Source organism: Osmerus eperlanus, chromosome 6 (assembly GCF_963692335.1).
Source record: "Osmerus eperlanus chromosome 6, fOsmEpe2.1, whole genome shotgun sequence".
NCBI lineage: Eukaryota > Metazoa > Chordata > Actinopteri > Osmeriformes > Osmeridae > Osmerus > Osmerus eperlanus.
In genome coordinates this window covers 12,515,590-12,535,842 of record NC_085023.1, presented here as the reverse complement: position 1 = coordinate 12,535,842, position 20,253 = coordinate 12,515,590, and the positions used below count along the sequence as shown (strand labels likewise).

Below are 20,253 nucleotides of genomic sequence, written 5' to 3'. Positions count from 1 at the left end.
TCAAGTGAGACAGGATCAGAGCTTCAAAAATGAGAAAACAGAAATAGAGATTTTGAGAGGAAAACATGTGCAATCATGCCGTTTTACCTGTCACTCAACAGAAGTGATAATGCACTCACCAGGACATTGTGCGGGTGAGTGTGTGCCACATGTGGATCCAGCAATCTAGAGCCAGCACTACCTCAAACCAAGGTCAAAAGGCAATATAACAGCTGCACTGACTAATAGTTCCAACATTCAATGTGACAGACGAATCCTGGGCCACTGTGTGTCATTCATTTTTCCAATTGTTGTTAATATAGTGAATATACCAATCTAATTCTAATAAGCATTTTGAATGTAGCCTACATTCAAAACTGGGCCTTAGCCCCAAATTAGTTGGCTCTGCTAGCCTACACTATAGATCCTTAACTCAACACATACGTGAATGACCCATTGGTAACGCCCATATATGCAAAAATGACACCATACATGCTTTGTCTAAACACTAACTTTCTCTATCCAAATGCTATGCTTTTATAGTAGGCCTCTCAGAACAGTCAGGACATCTTTGTACCAGCTTCAGTCTCCTGACGTGCTGAATTGTGTGAGTCACACAAAAAGCGCGATCACGCCCGTGTGAACGCGCGGCTCTTTCGTAGTTTCCGGTTCAACATCCTGATTCCAATGTCATATGACTAGCTAGCAACACAGTACCATTGAATACCCTTAGCCATCATCAGTACGTCGTCAATACTGTAGACTAGCACAGGCTCCCTGGTTTAATTAATTCTACAATGGCAACATTGGTGGGAAATAGGGTGATGGACCTTAACGGCCCCGAAGCTGCAGCAAGAGAACATGCACAAGCTGTCACAAGAAACTACATCTCACAACCAAGGCTGAGTATGTACTCTGCTAGTTGCAAGCCTGAAATTATTTGAAGCTAATATGTTAGCTAGCTAGCTGGCATGGATGTGTGCACAAATCTAATCATTACATTGGAATGACAATGAATGTACAAATATACAGCCGCTGCTGTTGCAAATAAAATGATAGCACATCGTCATACAAATGTTTGCCAGGTGTTAGAATTTGCTGGCTAACGCTATTAGCTTATTAGCTTCAAGCTGACGACGTAACGTTGATATCGATTGGCCCTGCTCTGGCTAGCTAGCACCTTGTTTGCTAATGGTATTCGCTTACTTATTTGGATAGATGGAAATGTAAAATTACTACATTTCTAACTACAACATTTTGCAATCGATGTATAACTATGTAGCTTAAAACGTGGCAGTAATGTATTTCATAGTTTAGTCGACGCCAAGGCAGCTAGGTAATAATAATAACGAATCCGTTTTAGTGATAGTGTCAGTCTTAACACAGCTTGCTATGCAGGCATATTAGCTAGCTAGCTAACTACTTGGTTACGCTGACAGCTGAATAATTGTTTTGATAAACACTTTCTTGTTTATATAATGTTCATTGGCTTTGTCAGTTTAGGTAATTATCATGATTTGTTGCTAATTACTTCGGGGATGGGACATGAGACAAATAACGACAGATGGAAGTAAATGATGATCCTTCGCGTGACATCATCACGTGACACTCACAAGGTTGCAGCTGGGAGGAAGGTGACATTTTTATTCCCGTTTATTGATTTAGGTATGCATAATATCTCTCTCGACATAGTTTTGACAATTGCACTTCGGTATAACATGATCCTGCATTGTCTCTAAGCACATTGATAACTTGAAAGACAACCAAGGCTAGAGTTCAGATTTCCTACATTCATTTGTAGTATCAGAATCAGAATCGTGTTTAATGCCAAGTAAGTGGTCTCAAACAAGGAATTTACTTTGGTGGGCAGGTGCATACAGTAAACACAATAATTGTGTAGAGAAGTAATAGGGATACGCTTTGGTTTTGGTCTTACTAGTAAATGTAAGAATAACATGGTTAATTACATAATGGAATGTTACGTAGAGACAAATACCATCTATTCCATTTCTTATGTTCCTTATGTTTTCCACAGCTAATGGATGTTTTCCACAGCTAATGGATTCAACATCCATCTGCGATATGCAACAGTATTTTAACAGAGGTATAGGATATTGGGAGGAGGTTGCCTTTCAGGCATAAAGTCTGCACCAATGTGTGAAAATAGCCAAAGGCAGAGACAGCCACTAGACAGACCTATCTACTGTCTATTGCTCTGCTTATTTTGGCTGTGTTGGTTGAATGTTGAGCATTGGTGAAACTCATTTTCAAGACAAGCTCATTAACTGCTAGCCCCAAATTGCCCAATACTGGCGTTTCTAAGATAAACCCAGGCTGTGGTTTCAGTGACTTGAAAAACACTTGCTTTAAAGTTAGTACTGTACGTAATGTACTGTAATGTTCCTATACATTTGAATATTTCTACACAGTTTATGGCAATACCTTGTGAACTAAAGAGTTAGATGTGTAATATTTTTTAATGAAAATCCTGTTTTTGGGGTTGATTTTGGATGGTTCTCTTTTATTTACCTTTGCCCAGGACACAGAGGACACCTACACTCCTTCCCCAATCCATATATGACTGTCTGATGTTAGTCACTGTCCCTCTCATTCATTTACACCTCAAACATGGCCTATCATGGGAGAGCAGCCAGGTAGTGTTTTTTCTTATAAGTGTCAGTAAGGGAAGCATGGACTAAAAGCCTCTTAGCAAACTGGAAGGAAATGACTTAATGGAGCCAAGGCCATCTGAAAGCTAAGGGGTGAAGACGTTGTATGTGTTAGAACCCCCATCCTGAAACACGCCTCTCCCATCCTACTTTTCAAATGTCCTCTCTAATGTAGGAAGGCCAGATTGCAGCATTTTGACTCTCTCCAAACAACTCAACGAGCAGCCGTCACTCAGAGTGCATACTGATAGTCCAGCATCAATTTTAAACCCAAATGACGAACAGGAAGCAAGAGCAATCTTTCAGAAACTGTTTAGCCTCTCTTCTGTGTTTGTCTAGAGCTGGCATGAGCCAATACTAGTCGGTTTCAAAGGATAGGGTTTTGTGTTCTAAGCAAAAAAAACAGTAAACGGCTGTAAAAAGCCAAGCTTGTCACCCATGTTGTCTCAGTATAACAAAGCTGTTTCATGAATGATAATGATAGAACTCAGGCTTTTTAGACTTAATTTATATGTGTGCGTTACACAGATAGTTGGCCTAGTTAGAAAAACTATTTCACAGGCTTATGCGTACTGTAACCTGTGGGTGAAGAAAATGTTTCAAGCATTCATTCCCAAAGCTTGAATACAGCCCATAAGATCAAGACGTTCCAATTCTTTGGATAACATCAGTGGCTTGACAGGCTTCTGAAAGAGGTGGTGACAAGATTCTATAAGGCGGGGGTGGAAAATAAACAAATAAAAGAGGTGTACAGTCAGAGCAAGTCCTAAGATATAAAGGTCCTTTGTCTCTCACATGTCAATCGCAACAAAGGCAATTAACCCACTAGATGGCTTGCCATTGTTTTAGCTGCACACAGATATTTAAATGCTATAAAAAGACTTTGAGCAAGGCAAGATGTTTCCTTTGTGAAAAGGCAATTAATGGTAATGATGTAGGCCTAGTTATGATAAACAAATGCCTCATCTGTCACGATGAAAAGTAAGTTCTAAAAAAGAAAAATCCCCCCCAATTTTTGTGTGCATTTTTTTTGTTCATTCTTTCAGTTTTTCAAGTAATTAAGGAGTTAGCTTGTCAGTCAGAAATAAATGATTGCTGTGGGTGTTGCTGTCTTCCTGAAAGAGACTGTAAAATGTGGGCTAGTAACTTGGAGCAGTATTGGACAGTGATAAATGTATTTAAGTGAGATCTGATACAATTCACTGGCTATCTGTTGTTCTCCTCTGTGTCCTTCACAGACGTGAGCCATAGAGAGAAGTGAAGCCAGCGATTTTCCACTGCACTTCTCAAAAAATCTCCCCGTCATGCTCCATGATGACTTCCTTTTTAGTTACCATACAGGCTGGTTTTCCCCTTCCCTGCCTGTGACCGTGAATACTGTTTTTTTGTGCTTTAAGTCTCTTCTAGGCCTACATCTGTTTGAGAGAGAACAGTTGGTTGCGAATATTACGGGTTACAGGACTTTCGCTAAAGATGGCCATTTGCCCCTGCCGACAACAAGGGGTCCAGTCTCTAGGCAGGCTGCCAAAATTGTGGAGAAACGCACCCCTCCACCCAATAAACGAATGCAAACTGTTGTTTTGACATGGCTCCTGTTTTGATCTACTGTAACTGGTCCAATTTTGCCACCTTTGCATCGTGACTCTGGGGTAAACCAGCTGTCCCTCTTTATAGGCTGTGTCACCCCATCAGTATGCTCCCTGCCAGCAAAAAGACCCCACAGATAAGTGTTCCTTCCCTGCCAGCCAATTCTCTCCCGTCCAAGTCTGATTACATGCTCTTCCAATCAATGCAGTCAGGTGGGGAGTCCTCTTTACATACTAGGGCCATCTACCTGTGGGGTTATCTACCTGTGGGGTTAAAAGCATGCCCATTTGGTTGGGTTGCCATCACCATGAGGAGCATTGTTAGTGAAGGGTAGTGACGGCACAGTGGAATAGAATTTCTGTGTAGCAGGAGATGGACTTAGTGGCTTTGTTTTAATGGAATGTCCTTGTATTGAATATTTACAGAGTTAACCCTTGTGTTCTCTTCGGGTCATTCTGACCCATCAGTCATTGTGACCCACCGTCGTATTGCGACAACTTAACCGCATACAAAAACAAAGTGAAGCCTTTTCTTTTAACCGTTGGGCTGTCTCAGACCCCCCACATTGCAAAGGTTAAAAGAAAATTATTTTTATTTGTTTTTGTATTGGGTAAAATTGGGTAGGCACAACGATGGTTCGTTATGAACCTTTGGGTCATGTGACCCGAAGGCAGCACAAGGGTTAATATTGTAATAAGTGTCCTAGAGATTTTAAGAATTCCATGCATGTCCAAAATGTTCACCTGCTTAGGTTTATCAGAAAGGTTTTGGATATGCTTTGAGACAAATTATTCTATTGGCCTAAACCCATTTTTCATTGTTGAACTAGATACAAGTGAGTTCTATTTGACAACAAATGTTCTGTAGGCATTTCGAAACAGATGTACACAGTCAATAAAGCAGATGTGCTTCTATTCAGACAAGCCTTTTGTATGAAACCCAGGCCTAATTAGACTACAATGTTGGATCAAGTAAATGGATCCCATTTAATTTCCCTCAATGAAATGTCTGTTGTTCAACTTGTCCTTGTACTTCTGAATTGTATATTCAACTGATCTCTACACATCTTAGTAAAAAAAACAAACGTATACTAACAATTTACATCTGCACACCTATTGTCCACACTATTGTGACCTCTGCTTCTATTTTTTATACTATTTAGTACAATTTTTGGTGGAGTCTGAATGACTCAGTTTGGCAAGAATAGTGACTGGTTCCCCAATGATGCGGTCAGTATCTTTGGTTAAGCTCTCTTAGGAAAAATATGTAGCATTGCCATTGGGCTCTGAGCTTTGTATTGTGAAAAATAAACTTTTCTTCCAGAGTTCCAGACACCTGGGATGGGGAATTTGGACTTTGTTTGTTTTCAGACCAAAGGAGGGAGAACAGGTTGAATGAATCAGGTTCTAGGGCCATGCTAGTGATTGGATCTGATTATGTCGCTGCATGTGTGAGGAGTTGGTTCCAGGGATGAGGCTTGAATCCATCCCATTTGCTACAGTAGCTGCCAGTTGTGAGGATGCATCTGTGTGCTTGTGGCCGGACAACGGTGAAACATGGGACAGGGAGCCCTGTTTACATCCACAGAGCACCACTGCTTTGTTCATGGATGACCAAAGGATGATGCGACCCCCCCCCCCCCTCCCCCTCATCTCCATCCCAACACCCCACCTCTCCTTCCCCCACCCTATACTCCCCCTCCTTATCCCCCCCCCCCCTCTTTTTTTCAGCTGGGAAATTGAATTGTGTTGGAATGCTCTGTGCCTCCTTTCTCTGGCACTTGAATGGGCCCTTTAGTATTTCACACCAAGGTGTCCTTCAGGGTGCGAGGTCAGGCTACCAAAACAGCTTCTAGTGGCGGATTAGGACCAATTAACATCTATATACACAAAGGACTCTGGCAGCTGAACAGGCTGCAGGGTGACCCACACTGCGGTTGCATGCCAAGCCAGGGGACCACCGCACTTGAGCTCAAGTAGTAAAAGAGGGGTGGAGAAAGTTTTTCAAACCTAATGGGAAATGTTGCTACTTCACACCATATGAATGTATAGTCCCATTGATTAATTGTTATCTTGTGAAATGAGCGGGCAACTGAATTTTTGGGTTTAGGCTGCAAAATAAGAAAGAATTTAGCTCTGCGTTAAAGAGCTACTATTTTATAGAAGAGAATATGACTTCTTGTTTCTTATTATCAAAGTGTTTCCTTGAGTTCAGTTTATCATTTAAGTTGTTTGGTTTCCCTTGATCCTTTGTTTGTATATGGGTGCCCTATCCCACCAACTACCCTCCTTTGAGGGAATGCAACAAATGCCTATATTTACCCACAATAAATCAAAATATGAAGTCCTTGTAAATATCTAGAAATTGCTTTCACGTCCGCATTACTGTTTCCAAAAATGTTCCATTAGAGCTTTGTGGACTTTGAAATATTTCTAAGAGGTTGATGCACAATTACACACCTGCAATTTTCTCGCATCATAATTATCACCGCCCTTCAGTAAATAGCCATATGTATCTCTTTTGAGACATATGGGCAATTTGTAGGCTAAGTGTAGCTATTAAGCACATTTATAAACACAACCCACTATTGAACAGGATGCAATTTGTCTGTGGGAATGGAGGGGAGGGGGGATTGTAACGTCTTGGAAAATTTCACTGAATTTGCACAAAGCATAATGTATGTTCCCGGCCCTTGATAAAAGGGATATGGGGTTTTGTTGCGAGGCCGAAACACAATTATGTCAATCATGATGCTTATCCTTTACTTATACAGCTGTGATTGTAAGGCCTGATGATCTTGTCGTCACACCAAAGTGCGTGATGATTCGCTGTTTAAGATTCTGGGCAGGGAAGACTCTTGTTTGTGGTGTATCTGTGGCCTTTGACCTGAGGTTTGGGATCTGGTTTTATTTTGGAGTTATTAATGAATTTAGAAATTCTTTACAGTTTGTTTTTATTTGTTAGTTTATTCTGTGGTTTGTTTAGAGTATTGACAACGTGGCCCTTTGCTGTGATGTAGAAACTTTCACAGCCTGAAGATCTGAAAGAATCGTGAAGTTTTCAAATAGAACGGTGTTGCATAGTTAATTGAAGGATCATTACAACAGTGCCATGGTGGGAGGGGGTGGGTTGTGTGTTAGCTTAGCACTGGGGCTCTAAGATGTTAATTCATGCTAGATGGCACATTAGTCCACATCCAAGGAATGTGATATGGAGCAGAGGGGATGAAGACGAGAATCACTTGGTGACTTTGCTATCACAAGGATATCCCACCATCAGCAAATCATGTTTCTACACTGGAGACAAAGTAAGAGGAACAGTTGTACTATATTCATTATACACTGCACCTACAATGCTGATTTGACAAAGCGGCCACTGGAGAGAGACAGTCCACTCAGAAAAGTAAAGGGCAACTAGCTCCCCCGTGTTGTGGTGCTCCTTTTATCACACTTGGAGCTCTTTCTCCGTCTCCTCTCACCGTCTCCACCCTCCCACCCTGTCCTCCCCACCCCCTCAGCTCTCTCACAGCCTGTGGCTAATGGGGGGCGAAATGCAGGTGTGTGGGAAATGGCTCAAGCGCTATAGCGCATTGACAGGTTATTTCGTCGGGCGCCGCCTAATTAGTGGCATAGTGGATGCACCCTGCTAGGCTTTAGTGCTTCGTGTTAGAACCAGTCTGCTCTAATTTCCCTTGCGCCTTTGATTTTGGCGGAGAGATTGACGGTTCACAAAAAAAGGGGGGGTGGGGGGAAGAAACACAAGGGCAAGATGGAAGACCTGGTGGAAACAATGCTCTGCCGCCCCTGGTGCTCCTTGTCCTAGCCTTCCTCCCCGTGCTGTATGTGCGTGGAGAGACGGCCTGGAAGTCCCAGGCTGTTCCGCACAGACCCGGCCCAAATTGGCTCCAATGTCAGCGGAGCTAATGTTTTCCCAAAGAGATTGAATGGGACAGTGTTGTCAAGACCACACCCAGGTTCTATTATGCCTTTTGGTCATTAATGACTGGAAACAGCCCTCCCCCACCCATTGTTGTCCCAGTCAATCAATATCTATAAAGAGTTATGGTCCAGAATATTGATAAAGCTTCATGTTGTTGAAAAAAATAATCAAAAGAAAGTCACTGGTAAGATGAAACCTGTCACAGGTTTTGATCAGGCCCACAGACTAGCTGTGGCTCTTTCACGACTACATCATAGACACCTTTTTTACTTTTATCCACTTGCCTTAAATGGATGCCATCAGACACTGGAAGTAGGACTATCTGCTGTTCTTAAGTGCCCTACATGCTTAGCTGGCAAGATGAAGCTGATGTGGCCCAATCTGCCTTTGGTAGAATGAGTCTCTGTGCAGACTGTGTGTTTTGAAATCAGGAAATATGTTGAAGCAAAGCAGACCACCCACACTTGTGTAAAGTGAAAGGATCTCTTCTGTCTGTTGGGCTTTGACCACTGCCATCGTGTTTGGGTCTCTAGTTATTTTTTTGGTGTGCAGTCAAATAAATGTAGACCTATTTACTTTTATTTTAGCAACAAACACTAAGCTCACGTTTGTCACTAACATGGTAGAGGCAAAAAATATATATATTAATAATAAAAATGATAACTTTAAAAGTATGCTTGCTATATGAAGCATGAAGAGGGGTACAAGGTAAATGAACCAAAGGATGACAGATAGCAGTGAATGTGTTGCTCAGTTTGCAGATGGGTGAATGGATTCTCCTGGGATAGTCCACAGTATACTGTATAAGCCCCAATTGCACAAATATTTGCACTACTTTAAATACAATCACCTTTAGGTACAATACCATGTCACAGTAATTATAGACTTTGATCTTCTAGGTATTTTATTTTATTTTGCCCTTCATGTAAAGTACATGTATTTCCTTTGACATTTGCCTGGCCTTGACATTTGATCATCTAAATGCGTGAAAGCCATTAGCCCCCCATAAAAGGTCAGTTTGTGGTTATTAACGTAGCCCTTACAGGAGACTTCATTTCAATTCTGATTGTCGGCTTTCACGCTAAAATAACACTAGCTTCATCCATAGCATTATTTTCCTAAGTCACTTCCACTTTTAATATTTCAGTGTCTCTGTACATCTTATAAAAAGCATTTAGTCAAAGCCAAGGTTTGTTTACATTTGAGCAACTAACTTTTAATTAGAGCGTCATGTGTATTGTTTTATAAAGACATTTATCAGATGAACAGGAGCTCTGAAAATGGGAAAGCTTTTTGTTGATATTTTGACGTGAAACTACTTAATTTCTCTTTCAGCGTACTCCACTGTATCTGGTGTGAACGGCCCTCTGGTGATTTTAGATAAAGTGAAGGTGAGTTATGTTTTAGAGAATTATTTTTATTTTTAACCCTTTACCTATTTATATTTTTTCAAAAGAATTGGCGGAGTTAGTATTTGACCTTTCATTTTGAATCAGGTGTATGTCAAATGTTGAATGTTCGACAACACTTTGTCTTGTTGATCTAGTTTCCCAGGTATGCTGAGATTGTGCACTTAACTCTTCCTGATGGCACCAGAAGGAGTGGTCAGGTTTTGGAAGTGATTGGCACAAAGGCCGTTGTACAGGTAAGATGCCAGGAAACGCAGGGAACGCTCCACACAACAGACATATCTGGACAGATCATGTTCACACCAAGTGTGCTCACATCTAACTATGAAGGCAGGAAGCTGTCTGTATACCAACGGGCACTGCATAAGCATGCACCGTTGCCAGGGCTCTGTACTAGTACGTCATAATTTTCAGAGACCATAGTTATACCTACAGGAAGGGATGTAAGGTGTAAGATCAGAATCAGAATTTGGTTCTATCCGCCATGTAAGTTTACACAAACACAGAATTTACCGGACTTTCACGGATACAAACCATAGTGGCTTACCTGCAGGTATTAAGCCACTGTAGTCTTCTGTAGTGCGAGTCATTTGATTTTAAAGACAGGACATTGTGCACATGAAAAGTTACAGTGAGCTGAAGCTCTGAACTGTCTTTTTTCCCCCCAGGTGTTTGAAGGGACATCGGGCATTGATGCCAAGAAGACCGCCTGCGAGTTTACTGGCGACATCCTGCGCACACCTGTGTCTGAGGACATGCTTGGTAAGACGAGCCTTCCACCGTTGAGCAAAGTCGCCCACCAGAAGGAAGCGTGAAATCCTTCGCTGATTAACCTAACATGCGTCTCCTCTCCAGAGCTTTCCCTGCATCTGGGTTTTCATCAGTGCCTCTCACTAGTTTTCACCCCTCTCACCCACAAGAGGAGAACATCGGCTGATAAGCGTTTCTCGCTAATTGCCCAGAATCCAATTGTTTTGCACTCTTTTAATTCAGCCGCTCCCACTCCCTGGTATTTCACTCATGCACCATCTGCCTAGGAAGCAGAAAAAGAGGAACAGAAACATGAGACGTGCACAGTTTTTAGGATGTCGCAAAATTAAATACATTTGAACTTGTGTTTTCTCTGAAAATAGATGATTAATTTTTTACTTTGGAGAGGTCACTGATCTTAGGAGTGGATGAGTGGGGATCAGCGTTGCAGCACAGATCATGGCTGGATCATGCAAATCATACGAGATCCAAGATAACCTTTCAGGGAATACCGATGGGTGCATTTTAAGAATCTTAACAAGATCCGGCTAGCACTTCTAGACTAGACCATTTACAATGGACATGGGTTAACTGAAGAGGTCTTCATCCACGTAATCTATTTATAGATCTGTAAAACAGAACAAAGTGTCCTTCACAACTTGTAATGATGTTTGAAATCCATTTCCACGTACTCTGTGCTCTTTGTGCTTGTAATTCACAATGTGAATTGATGTGATATAAAGTACCTGTCACACTTCAGGGCGTGTCTTCAATGGCTCAGGCAAGCCCATCGATCGCGGCCCCAATGTACTGGCTGAGGACTACCTGGACATCATGGGTAAGAGACAGTTACAGCTTCTACAGGTCATTTTTGAGTATAAAGTAAATGTCAGAAAAGGACAGTCTCTGGCTGTGTTAAGCATATGCCTTTTCTTTCATCTTCCATCTGTTGCGTTCTCCTTTTGCACCTGTCCACGTTGCGACCATGATTGATTTAAGTACAATAAATACATTTATCTCTTTCCGAATGCAAAGAGACACATTGATACGTAACCGTGTCTCCTGCTTTTCATCAGTTGCATAGTATTGCATTGCATGGTATGGTATGCATGTGAAATGAGAACTGATGCTGGGTAGGAGGTGAATGTGTTGACACTGCCTTGATCTGCATATCACAAAACCAAAGAAAAAGCCGGTCTTTATGCCTGCTGTCGAGTTCTACTGGAAAACATGTGCATCACATTCCAGTGAATAGAAGGTTCAAGTTACTTGCTTTGATTTTGAGGAGTTCTCGTTGTATGATTAAGACTGCTTCTATTGAGATGTCAACCTCAAGGCTGACCTTTCTGTTCCCACACAACTCTGATGCAAACAAACACCTTCAGTGGATTGCTCACCTTTAATATTTAGCTCCTTTCAAGTGCCCATGTACAAACAGGGAAAGGTAAGCAACAGCCTGTCCCTGGCTTTTATGTAACTGTACAATGTGATGGCTTAAAAACCCACAAGTCCCCTTCTAGTTAAGTAACCATATGTGTGCTCTTAGGTAAACCTTATTGACGGTTACTGCGGTAAAACATACAAATGTTCATAGGATGGACACTTATGGGGGTCTAAGAGAACCTTGTCAAATCGTCCATCCCCAGGCCAGCCTATCAACCCCCAGTGTCGTATCTACCCGGAGGAGATGATTCAGACGGGCATCTCTGCCATCGATGGCATGAACAGCATTGCCCGAGGACAGAAGATCCCCATCTTCTCCGCTGCAGGGCTGCCCCACAACGAGGTGAGTTTGGAGCCCGTGAAGCTGTTAAGGGTCAGGGTCGGCACGCAAACCAGACGGTGAAATCGCAAAGGTGCTTCATGTGAACCTGGAGGACTTGCCTTTTGTTAAGCACTTTCACCACTGATGTTTTGAAAGGTTTCTCCCCCCCCCCCTCCCCCAATAACTCTAAAATGAACAAACTGGACTCATAGAGAAGATTCTCCAGAGACAGTAAATTGTTGTTGCCAGGTGAAGCGTCATACGGTGGCGTCACATTTGTAATGCTGTAATCTGTCCATCCTGTTATTTCATGCACTGTCAAACACCTCTTGTGGATCTGTATGTGTCTGAGTTAAAGGTGTGCCCACAGTAAATCTCAATAATGAGTGCTAATAGCTGGAGGAGAGTTAATTTCTTAGTCCCTGTAGTGTGCACGTTTGTAAACACTGGGATGTGGGTCACAGGGATGTGGTAGGAATGCAGTATAACATTTCCCTGCCTGTGGAAGGCAGTTTCTGACTCCACACAGAGCGCTGTCCTATCCCTTTTTCTACAGATGGATCTGTGTGACATGATTCACCTCTACATGAGATTTTGCAGGGAAAGGTAGTCGATTGAGGGCACATTGGAGAGGCCCTGTTTTCACTGTGAAAAGAACCCCATCCTTTTTGGTATGAACAGAAAGGAATGGCAGTAAACTAGTAAAAACTGTTCCACCACAACCTTGAGCACCTTGTTTGACCTTTGGTTTAGAAGAAAATAGGAATTCTTGACTCCCCGACCCCCCTGCATTTTGAAACGAAATAATTCTCCATCCTCCCGTGTGTGTTCTTTTCATCACACAACAGGGACAAGAAAAGGAGGCATGAGCACAGTTTCCCTCATCGGGAATAACAAACCACAGCCCCTTGACTTAAGAGACATGGCGAAAAGTTCACACTGTTTAATATCACACTGTGTCAAGACGGCTGCCTTGGAATACCAAAGAGCACCCTTGATTGCGACCTCAGAGCGAAAGCAGGACTGCAACGGGTTCAAAAGCGCTGAAAGATGGAGTTGCTGAGAAAGAGGCAAATGAGGTCCCGACGAGGACCCCAAGGTCTAACCGCTAAACTAATTAAACTAATAAGACAATGGTGGCAATGAAGGATTAGGCGATCATGTGAATGGCACTGATTAATATAGGATCGGTAGCCCATGCCATGAGACTGTTAACGCTTGAGGTGGCTGTCCTGTCACCGGACATCACCATTTACCAACAGCCTCATTATGACCTTGGGGCCTAGACAATAGGCCTCCCCCATTTTCCAACTCCGTTTTTGTGAGCGGGGAAATTGTGAGAGGCCCGTGTTGTCCGTTAGCTAGGCCTGGCATCCAAACAGAACTTGCACAATAAGTTTAGAGGGACTTTAGTTCCTCAATCGAAGGCTTTTAAACCGTACATCCACAACATGGCACAAGCGCCAAAGCTCAAACTGTGTTTATGAAATGAGAAAACACCGGCGTTATTGTTTCGACTTGCTCTGGTTGCATGATCAAAATGAGCTGGGCTTGAATGAGAACCTTTCGCCTGTGAAAAGTCGACTGTAAAAACAGTGGAACAGGAGCGCGCCTTGTCTGCCTAATGATGACAGTTGGCCTGGCATGTCTTTGGAGCACATAACCCCTCATGCCCCCCCCCTTCTCCGTCTCGTTTCATTAGCCAGATGTCACGGGGGTCATCGGCACACAGTCCCTGTATGGACCAGGTGTCTCAGCTCAGGGTGCACTGAGAGGTCAGGCCGGATCAGCGGACAGCCTGCATTACATTAAGCGATAAGCGTGAAATTCCTCCCCCTTCGACAATCATGTTGTTGCCCTCAAACTAACCGCCCCCCACCCGTACTGTATCCTTTGTTCACACACACACACACACACACACACATACACACACACACACTAACAAAAGGAAAGGCATGGATATAGCATGAAAACGTGTCTCCCAACATTTTTGAAAAGCCTTATTGTTGTGTGCAGTTGAAGTGGCAAGTTTATTTACTTTTCCTCTAAATTGTAATCAATTTCTCTGCTGTTTCCCTTTTCAGATTGCTGCCCAGATTTGTCGTCAGGCAGGCCTGGTGCAAAAGTCCAAGGATGTGATGGACTACAGCTCCGATAACTTTGCCATCGTCTTTGCCGCCATGGGGGTGAGGACGATGGCTTGTGATCAACTGATCACCCCCCCCCTCCCTCATTTCCCTCTTCCTCCTCTTCTCTCAGTTATTTTATTTTTTTTGTCTCTGTTTTTCCTATGTGGTGTTAATCCCCCCTCACCACTTCTCCCTCTCATTCACCAGGTGACTTGGTGCTAAATCTCCCCGTATTACTTCTGCTCCCCTAGGCAGGGCACGGCCACAGCAACAGGTTGCTTATTCTGAAGTTGTCCCCCCTTTAACACTCATCCAGTCAGTATCGAATTCTCTCCAGTTCAGCTGCTCTCCTCTTGACTATTTAACTCCCAGTCGGGAGGGGTAGGTGGTGGGTGTTTGTGACCTGTGACCGGGATGTTAGAGACCCTCCCACACCTCTGCTCCTCCCCCACCCCTGCCCTTATCCCCAACCTTCCCATATGATGTCTAATTCACACCCCATTGAGGACCTTGTAACACAAGCACTAAATCTCTAATGGAGCGTGGAAATTCAAGGCAGATGGGTATGAATAGGGATTTGGACACATGGACACTCACACATTCTCAAAAAAGAAACCTCCAATTAAGGAAAAAACACTGTATAAAGCAGGTGATTTTAGCAAATTATTGAATGTTTTCACAGCACTGGAAGATATCAGGTTTACCAGCATATAAAAGAGGCTCAACAATTACTGTGTCGTTTGCATCCTTACACATGGGTAATCTGTGAATACATGCATGTCTAAAAAAGATGTTTGTGCAGACAATGGATGCATTATTTTTCAAGGATTTCCACTGTTCCAATCCGAAACTCATTTTTTCCCTCACTTTTCTATGCTTCAGGTCAACATGGAGACGGCTCGCTTCTTTAAGTCAGACTTTGAGGAGAATGGTTCCATGGACAATGTCTGCCTGTTCTTAAACCTGGCCAATGACCCGACGTGAGTTCCCCACACCCACACACATCTCAGCAAATCAACAATGCACTAGCTGCTATAAAGTATTTTGTATTGTACTAGCGACTCAATAAAGAAGAACCTACCTGTTAAATCACCTCTTGGTGGCTGTACTGCATGTGCTGTTTGAGAGACTTAACAGATGTGCAGAGGCCAAGTTCTCTAACGACAGTTTGTCATCCAATCAGGATTGAGCGCATCATCACTCCGCGCCTGGCTTTGACCTCAGCAGAGTACCTGGCCTACCAGTGTGAGAAGCATGTGCTGGTTATCCTGACTGACATGAGCTCCTATGCAGAGGCTCTGAGAGAGGTAGGGGAACTTAACAAATTCTGAAAGGAACATCCTCAAAGTATGTTATCTTGGCAGAATGGCCCTGCCATTTGATCCTTTTGATCTATTTGGGAAAGATCGGTGTGATTTCTGAAGCATACATGTCCAAGTTGGAAATGGCTTTTAGGCTTTATCTATCTAATACACACACCGAGGGGTCCTAATAACACGCCTCAGGAACACACAAGCGCCCCTCAAAAACCACCATAGAAACCATTCACCAGTGGTCAACATTACCTGAGAGGAAGTGGGCTGGAACCGCATACACATATACATGCCTCTAACCTCTTCTCTCAAAAACATCTGTTAAGGTGTTGATTGAGTGATAAGCTCACTATGGTTTCGTGTGTTCTGGTTGAGAAAGGCTGGATAATGTGCCCTTCAGCCAAGATGTCTTAACGTCATTATTCCCCTGCTTAGCATGGAAGGAAAGAGGAGGCTTTTGATTACACCGCCCTCTCCCATGCTTTTTTTCTCTCCAGGAGTCAGGCCTTCTCCCCTCCTTTTATGGCTATAATAATCCTTTTATACAGCAGAACATGTTTTGATGATTCAATGTGTCAGCAGCACAAAATCAGGTTTTAAATAGTTTATGCACATGTGAAAGCATGGCTGCCTCAGTGCATTGTCCGTTCGTGACCTTGGCACACGTGCTGTATCAATAAAGCCATGGCTAAGTCTGTGGCTTGTCTGGTATTTAACCACTTACAATGAGCGAACGGGGCATTTTCATTTAACTTGTGCTCCCATTCACTTTCGTGAAGGTTGAGTTTCAAAATGAATCCACTGTTTACAAGTGTCAGGCTGTCTGTGCAACCTCCACAGGTCAGGGTAAATGCAAAACTGACTGCACTGAATACAGCTGTAGAATTGACTATGAACGTTTTGGTCATTCTTAAATCTTTTCTGATGAGAAAATGGCAGTGCTTGACTACTCCAACCTACTCGTTTCTTTAAACCGTGTGCATCAGAAATAACAGGTGGTTACTTCAAATATCTGTTTTTAATACATGTTTATTCTTGATACAGATACATGGAATGTTTTTCCATGATGGGGAACATCCTTGAATTGAACTAAACTGTATAGGGTTGCATGTATAATTAGGATGTGGTAAAACAAGTAGGTCAACTAGATATTATTTGTCGAAGTTTTCACAAACCATGTTTTGGAGCTTTAAAAGAGCTTTGCTCTTTTATTGATCCAAATCCTCCAAAATGAACAGACTTACCATTTAAAGGAGACGCGAAGGCATAGAACCCTGTGGATTTCTGTCTGCTCTCTTGTCCCTGTAGGTGTCTGCTGCCAGAGAGGAGGTCCCTGGACGCCGTGGCTTCCCTGGATACATGTACACCGATCTGGCCACCATCTACGAGCGTGCCGGCCGTGTGGAGGGCAGGAACGGTTCCATCACCCAGATCCCCATCCTCACCATGCCCAACGATGGTGAGCGCATGCAGGCACTCTGAGTAGATCATTTGCTTGCCACACAAATGGGAGACTAAATGTAGAATAGACCAGGAAATATATATGCCGTACACTGATGCTGTAGGTAGACAGGTTGGGTTGACAGAACTTTATTGATCCTGGAACATCACGCCAAAACACCAATAGTGTTCCTTATAGACCGTGAGTCAGCATAATGAGCACACAGTGGCAGCAGCCTGGTTACATGTGTATATTATTCTGCAAGTTCTCTTAAGACCTGTGTTGTGAGGTTATGGTGTTTAACTCTGTTTGTTTTAATAGACATCACCCATCCCATTCCTGATCTGACTGGATACATCACTGAGGGCCAGGTCTATGTGGACAGACAGCTACATAACAGACAGGTACTGGATGGAATGTTACACCGGTTTGTTTCCCCATCAGTACTGTTTTAGGTGAGTCGGTTGATTTTAAATCTGCAATTGACCTTGATTGAAGCCGGGGGATCCCATCTCACTTTCAGATCTATCCACCAATCAACGTGTTGCCCTCTCTGTCTCGACTGATGAAATCTGCTATTGGTGAGGGAATGACACGCAAGGACCATGCCGACGTCTCCAACCAGCTGGTAACTGCCGAATTCCCCGCACACACAAACCTGACACACAGACCTGACCTGGGGTCCGGAGCTTTTTCAGGTCTCTATGTGAATGGTAATAAGCTCCCCTAGCTATGTCACGCTAATCATGTGATCTTCCGTTGTTGCTCTGTGCTTTGATCTTCCCCCTTTTCCCAGTACGCCTGTTATGCCATTGGTAAAGACGTGCAGGCCATGAAGGCTGTGGTGGGAGAGGAGGCCCTCACCTCAGACGATCTGCTCTATCTGGAATTCCTCCAGAAGTTTGAGAGGAACTTCATTGCTCAGGGTAAAACAGCCTCATAATCACACAGCGTACCATATAGAGTATGGTACGCTATTTTATATATATATATATATATAATAGCGTACCCCCAAAAAAATCTACAGTACTATATATATATATGAGTACTGTAGATTTTTTTTGGGGGGGAGGGGTGACATGACGAAGATAAGAGAGTACAGGTATTGAGTTTCCAGTTTTCATGGCATGATGAGGGTCATACGGTGAACTCGGCAGCAGCGTTACATGAACTTGCATGTTCCCAGGGGGCACATGACTCTGTGTTGGGGTGATTAGGAGTGTTGGCAGGCTTTTCACACCGTTAAGTGAGAGGCATTAGATAGCACCCAGACAGGTCAATGGCACCCTTCTGGCTCTGGCGGCTTGTTCTCTGAATTTATCTACTCGTCAAAGTACCGCTTCGGAGGGGTATGCATGGCTTAATTTGGCTTGACCTGAGGTAGTTGACATGGAGAAAACAAAAATGCATAATTCAGTGCCGTGTCGGAGATCAATATATAACGGCGTTACTCTCAATTCATGCATTTTAGGGGGAAGAAATTGTTTGTTTTTCGATGGGATATTTATTTCTACGATGCCTAGGCATCTTTGGTTATATTCAGGTCCTTTGTTGTTCTTGTAGATTTGTCTGTTGCTCTTCCATAATATTTCTAACTGAAGAGAGGAAGCAACAACACAATTTTATGAAGTAATTAGATGAAACGAATAAAGTCATAGTCTTTTGATAAAAGACAATTGTAAACTTTCATGGCATATTCATAGATCTTTTTCATTTAGCCAGTAACATCTCTAAGAGTCCTTCAGAGATAATGTTTTGCCAACCTTCAATGCATTTATCCAAATATATTCTCTTCTATGTCCTTGGTGCAGTGAGATGTGCTAAAATGACAGGCAAGCATTTCCATCCCTCATGTTGATTGCAGAGAGCAATGGAAAGCTCCTATGTTTAATCATAAAATTGAAATAATCTAATTCGAAATTAGGAAGCCATGGAAACATACGAATGATATTTGACGCCAATAATGTGTCAAAGGCTTTTGCGTCATACTCCAAAAAAAAAGAACAAAACATTTTCCAGGGTTACGGCAAAGTGCCGTTCATTCTTAGGACAATGAGACTTAGAAAAGGTATTTTATATTCAGACAGTTGTTGGAATATAATGCTGATTATTCTGCCATGGCCCATGGTTTAAACTGATATAATTATTGACTCAATACGTAAAAAATAAGAGGCCAGAAACATTGTAGGGCATGACCCATTGGATTACATTGTTCTGCTGATGTCCCTCCTCAGGTCCCTATGACAACAGAACCGTGTACGAGACTCTGGACATCGGATGGCAGCTTTTGCGTATCTTCCCCAAAGAAATGCTGAAGAGGATTCCCCAGAGCACCCTGGCTGAGTTCTACCCCAGGGAGTCTGCTGCCCGCCACTAAGAGGATGCTCTCAGGGATGTTCTGCATCCACCCCCACCTGATTCCACCCATCTCACGCCCCTGCACCCCAGGGGAGATACTCCACCTCCCACCCCTATCCCCACACAGAGAACAGAGCATTAATCTTGGCTCCCTCTGTAGATGTATTGTACTGTACCTGTGTTCCAAATCTCGTATTAATAGTGTCTGTGATTGTAATCTATATTTTATTCTTAAATGTAAACTTACCCTTAGAAAAATTATAGAAAAATACTGTTATTTATTGGGGTATGTTACTGCTGAATATATATTTGGTTTATGGTATGTTTTCAATCCAACATAAAAATGGAATTGAGCCTTTAAAAAAGAACATCCTTGGCAATGGTTTTAATTGTCCAGTGTACATTTATCATTTACCTTATTTGATTTGGATGTAAGTGAACAAAGTATTGATTACAAATATCTGATAGAATGTGACTATTGTAAACCAGCTTGTGATCAATTATATTCGTTTGACCACATCATTGGTACTTCAATACATCATTGGTTTGGTGGGGTATTTGATAATGAACAAGTTGGTTAACTTGAAATGGATTTCAGTTGTAGATGTTGACTTTCCATTGAACCTAAAATGATTGATACCCGTTGCTTACTACTTTTTGCCCCTCGTGCTTGGTGTTATTATTTTGGAAAAAAAAGTGCAAAGGAAGTTTACATTGTGTTTGTCTGTTCTGTGTGATATGTGAAATGAGAAAAGGTATACTAAACATTCCCGTCTCTCCCACAGCAAATTATCTGTTTTGTTTGGAAAAATTTAAATCTATCTGTATTGGTATTGATTCGTGTTTATCTGACCGTAAATACATTAAATTATATTAGAGTAGACAATGTTGATTTACTCGTCCTTAAATCGTCT

General features: G+C 42.6%; 1 protein-coding gene across 1 annotated transcript; it reads left to right on the top strand.

Annotated features, from left to right (window-relative positions):
• Positions 1–620: 620 nt before the first annotated feature.
• Positions 621–20,247, top strand: atp6v1ba (ATPase, H+ transporting, lysosomal, V1 subunit B, member a). Its single transcript, XM_062463555.1, has 14 exons — positions 621–885; positions 9,510–9,565; positions 9,721–9,819; positions 10,252–10,345; positions 11,094–11,171; positions 11,980–12,119; positions 14,183–14,284; positions 15,110–15,207; positions 15,411–15,534; positions 16,849–16,999; positions 17,303–17,385; positions 17,505–17,609; positions 17,778–17,907; positions 19,216–20,247. Exons 1-14 carry the CDS (start codon positions 777–779, stop codon positions 19,356–19,358), a joined length of 1,512 nt encoding a protein of 503 aa, XP_062319539.1. The 5' UTR covers positions 621–776; the 3' UTR covers positions 19,359–20,247.
• The last annotated feature ends 6 nt before the right edge of the window (positions 20,248–20,253 follow it).

Coding starts and splice junctions, on each gene's coding strand:
- atp6v1ba (XM_062463555.1), top strand. CDS start 777: ATGGCAACATTGGTGGGAAATAGGGTGATGGACCTTAACGGCCCCGAA. Junction 9,820..10,251: donor GCACAAAGGCCGTTGTACAG/GTAAGATGCCAG, acceptor TTTTCCCCCCAG/GTGTTTGAAGGGACATCGGG. Junction 17,000..17,302: donor CCTCACCATGCCCAACGATG/GTGAGCGCATGC, acceptor TTGTTTTAATAG/ACATCACCCATCCCATTCCT.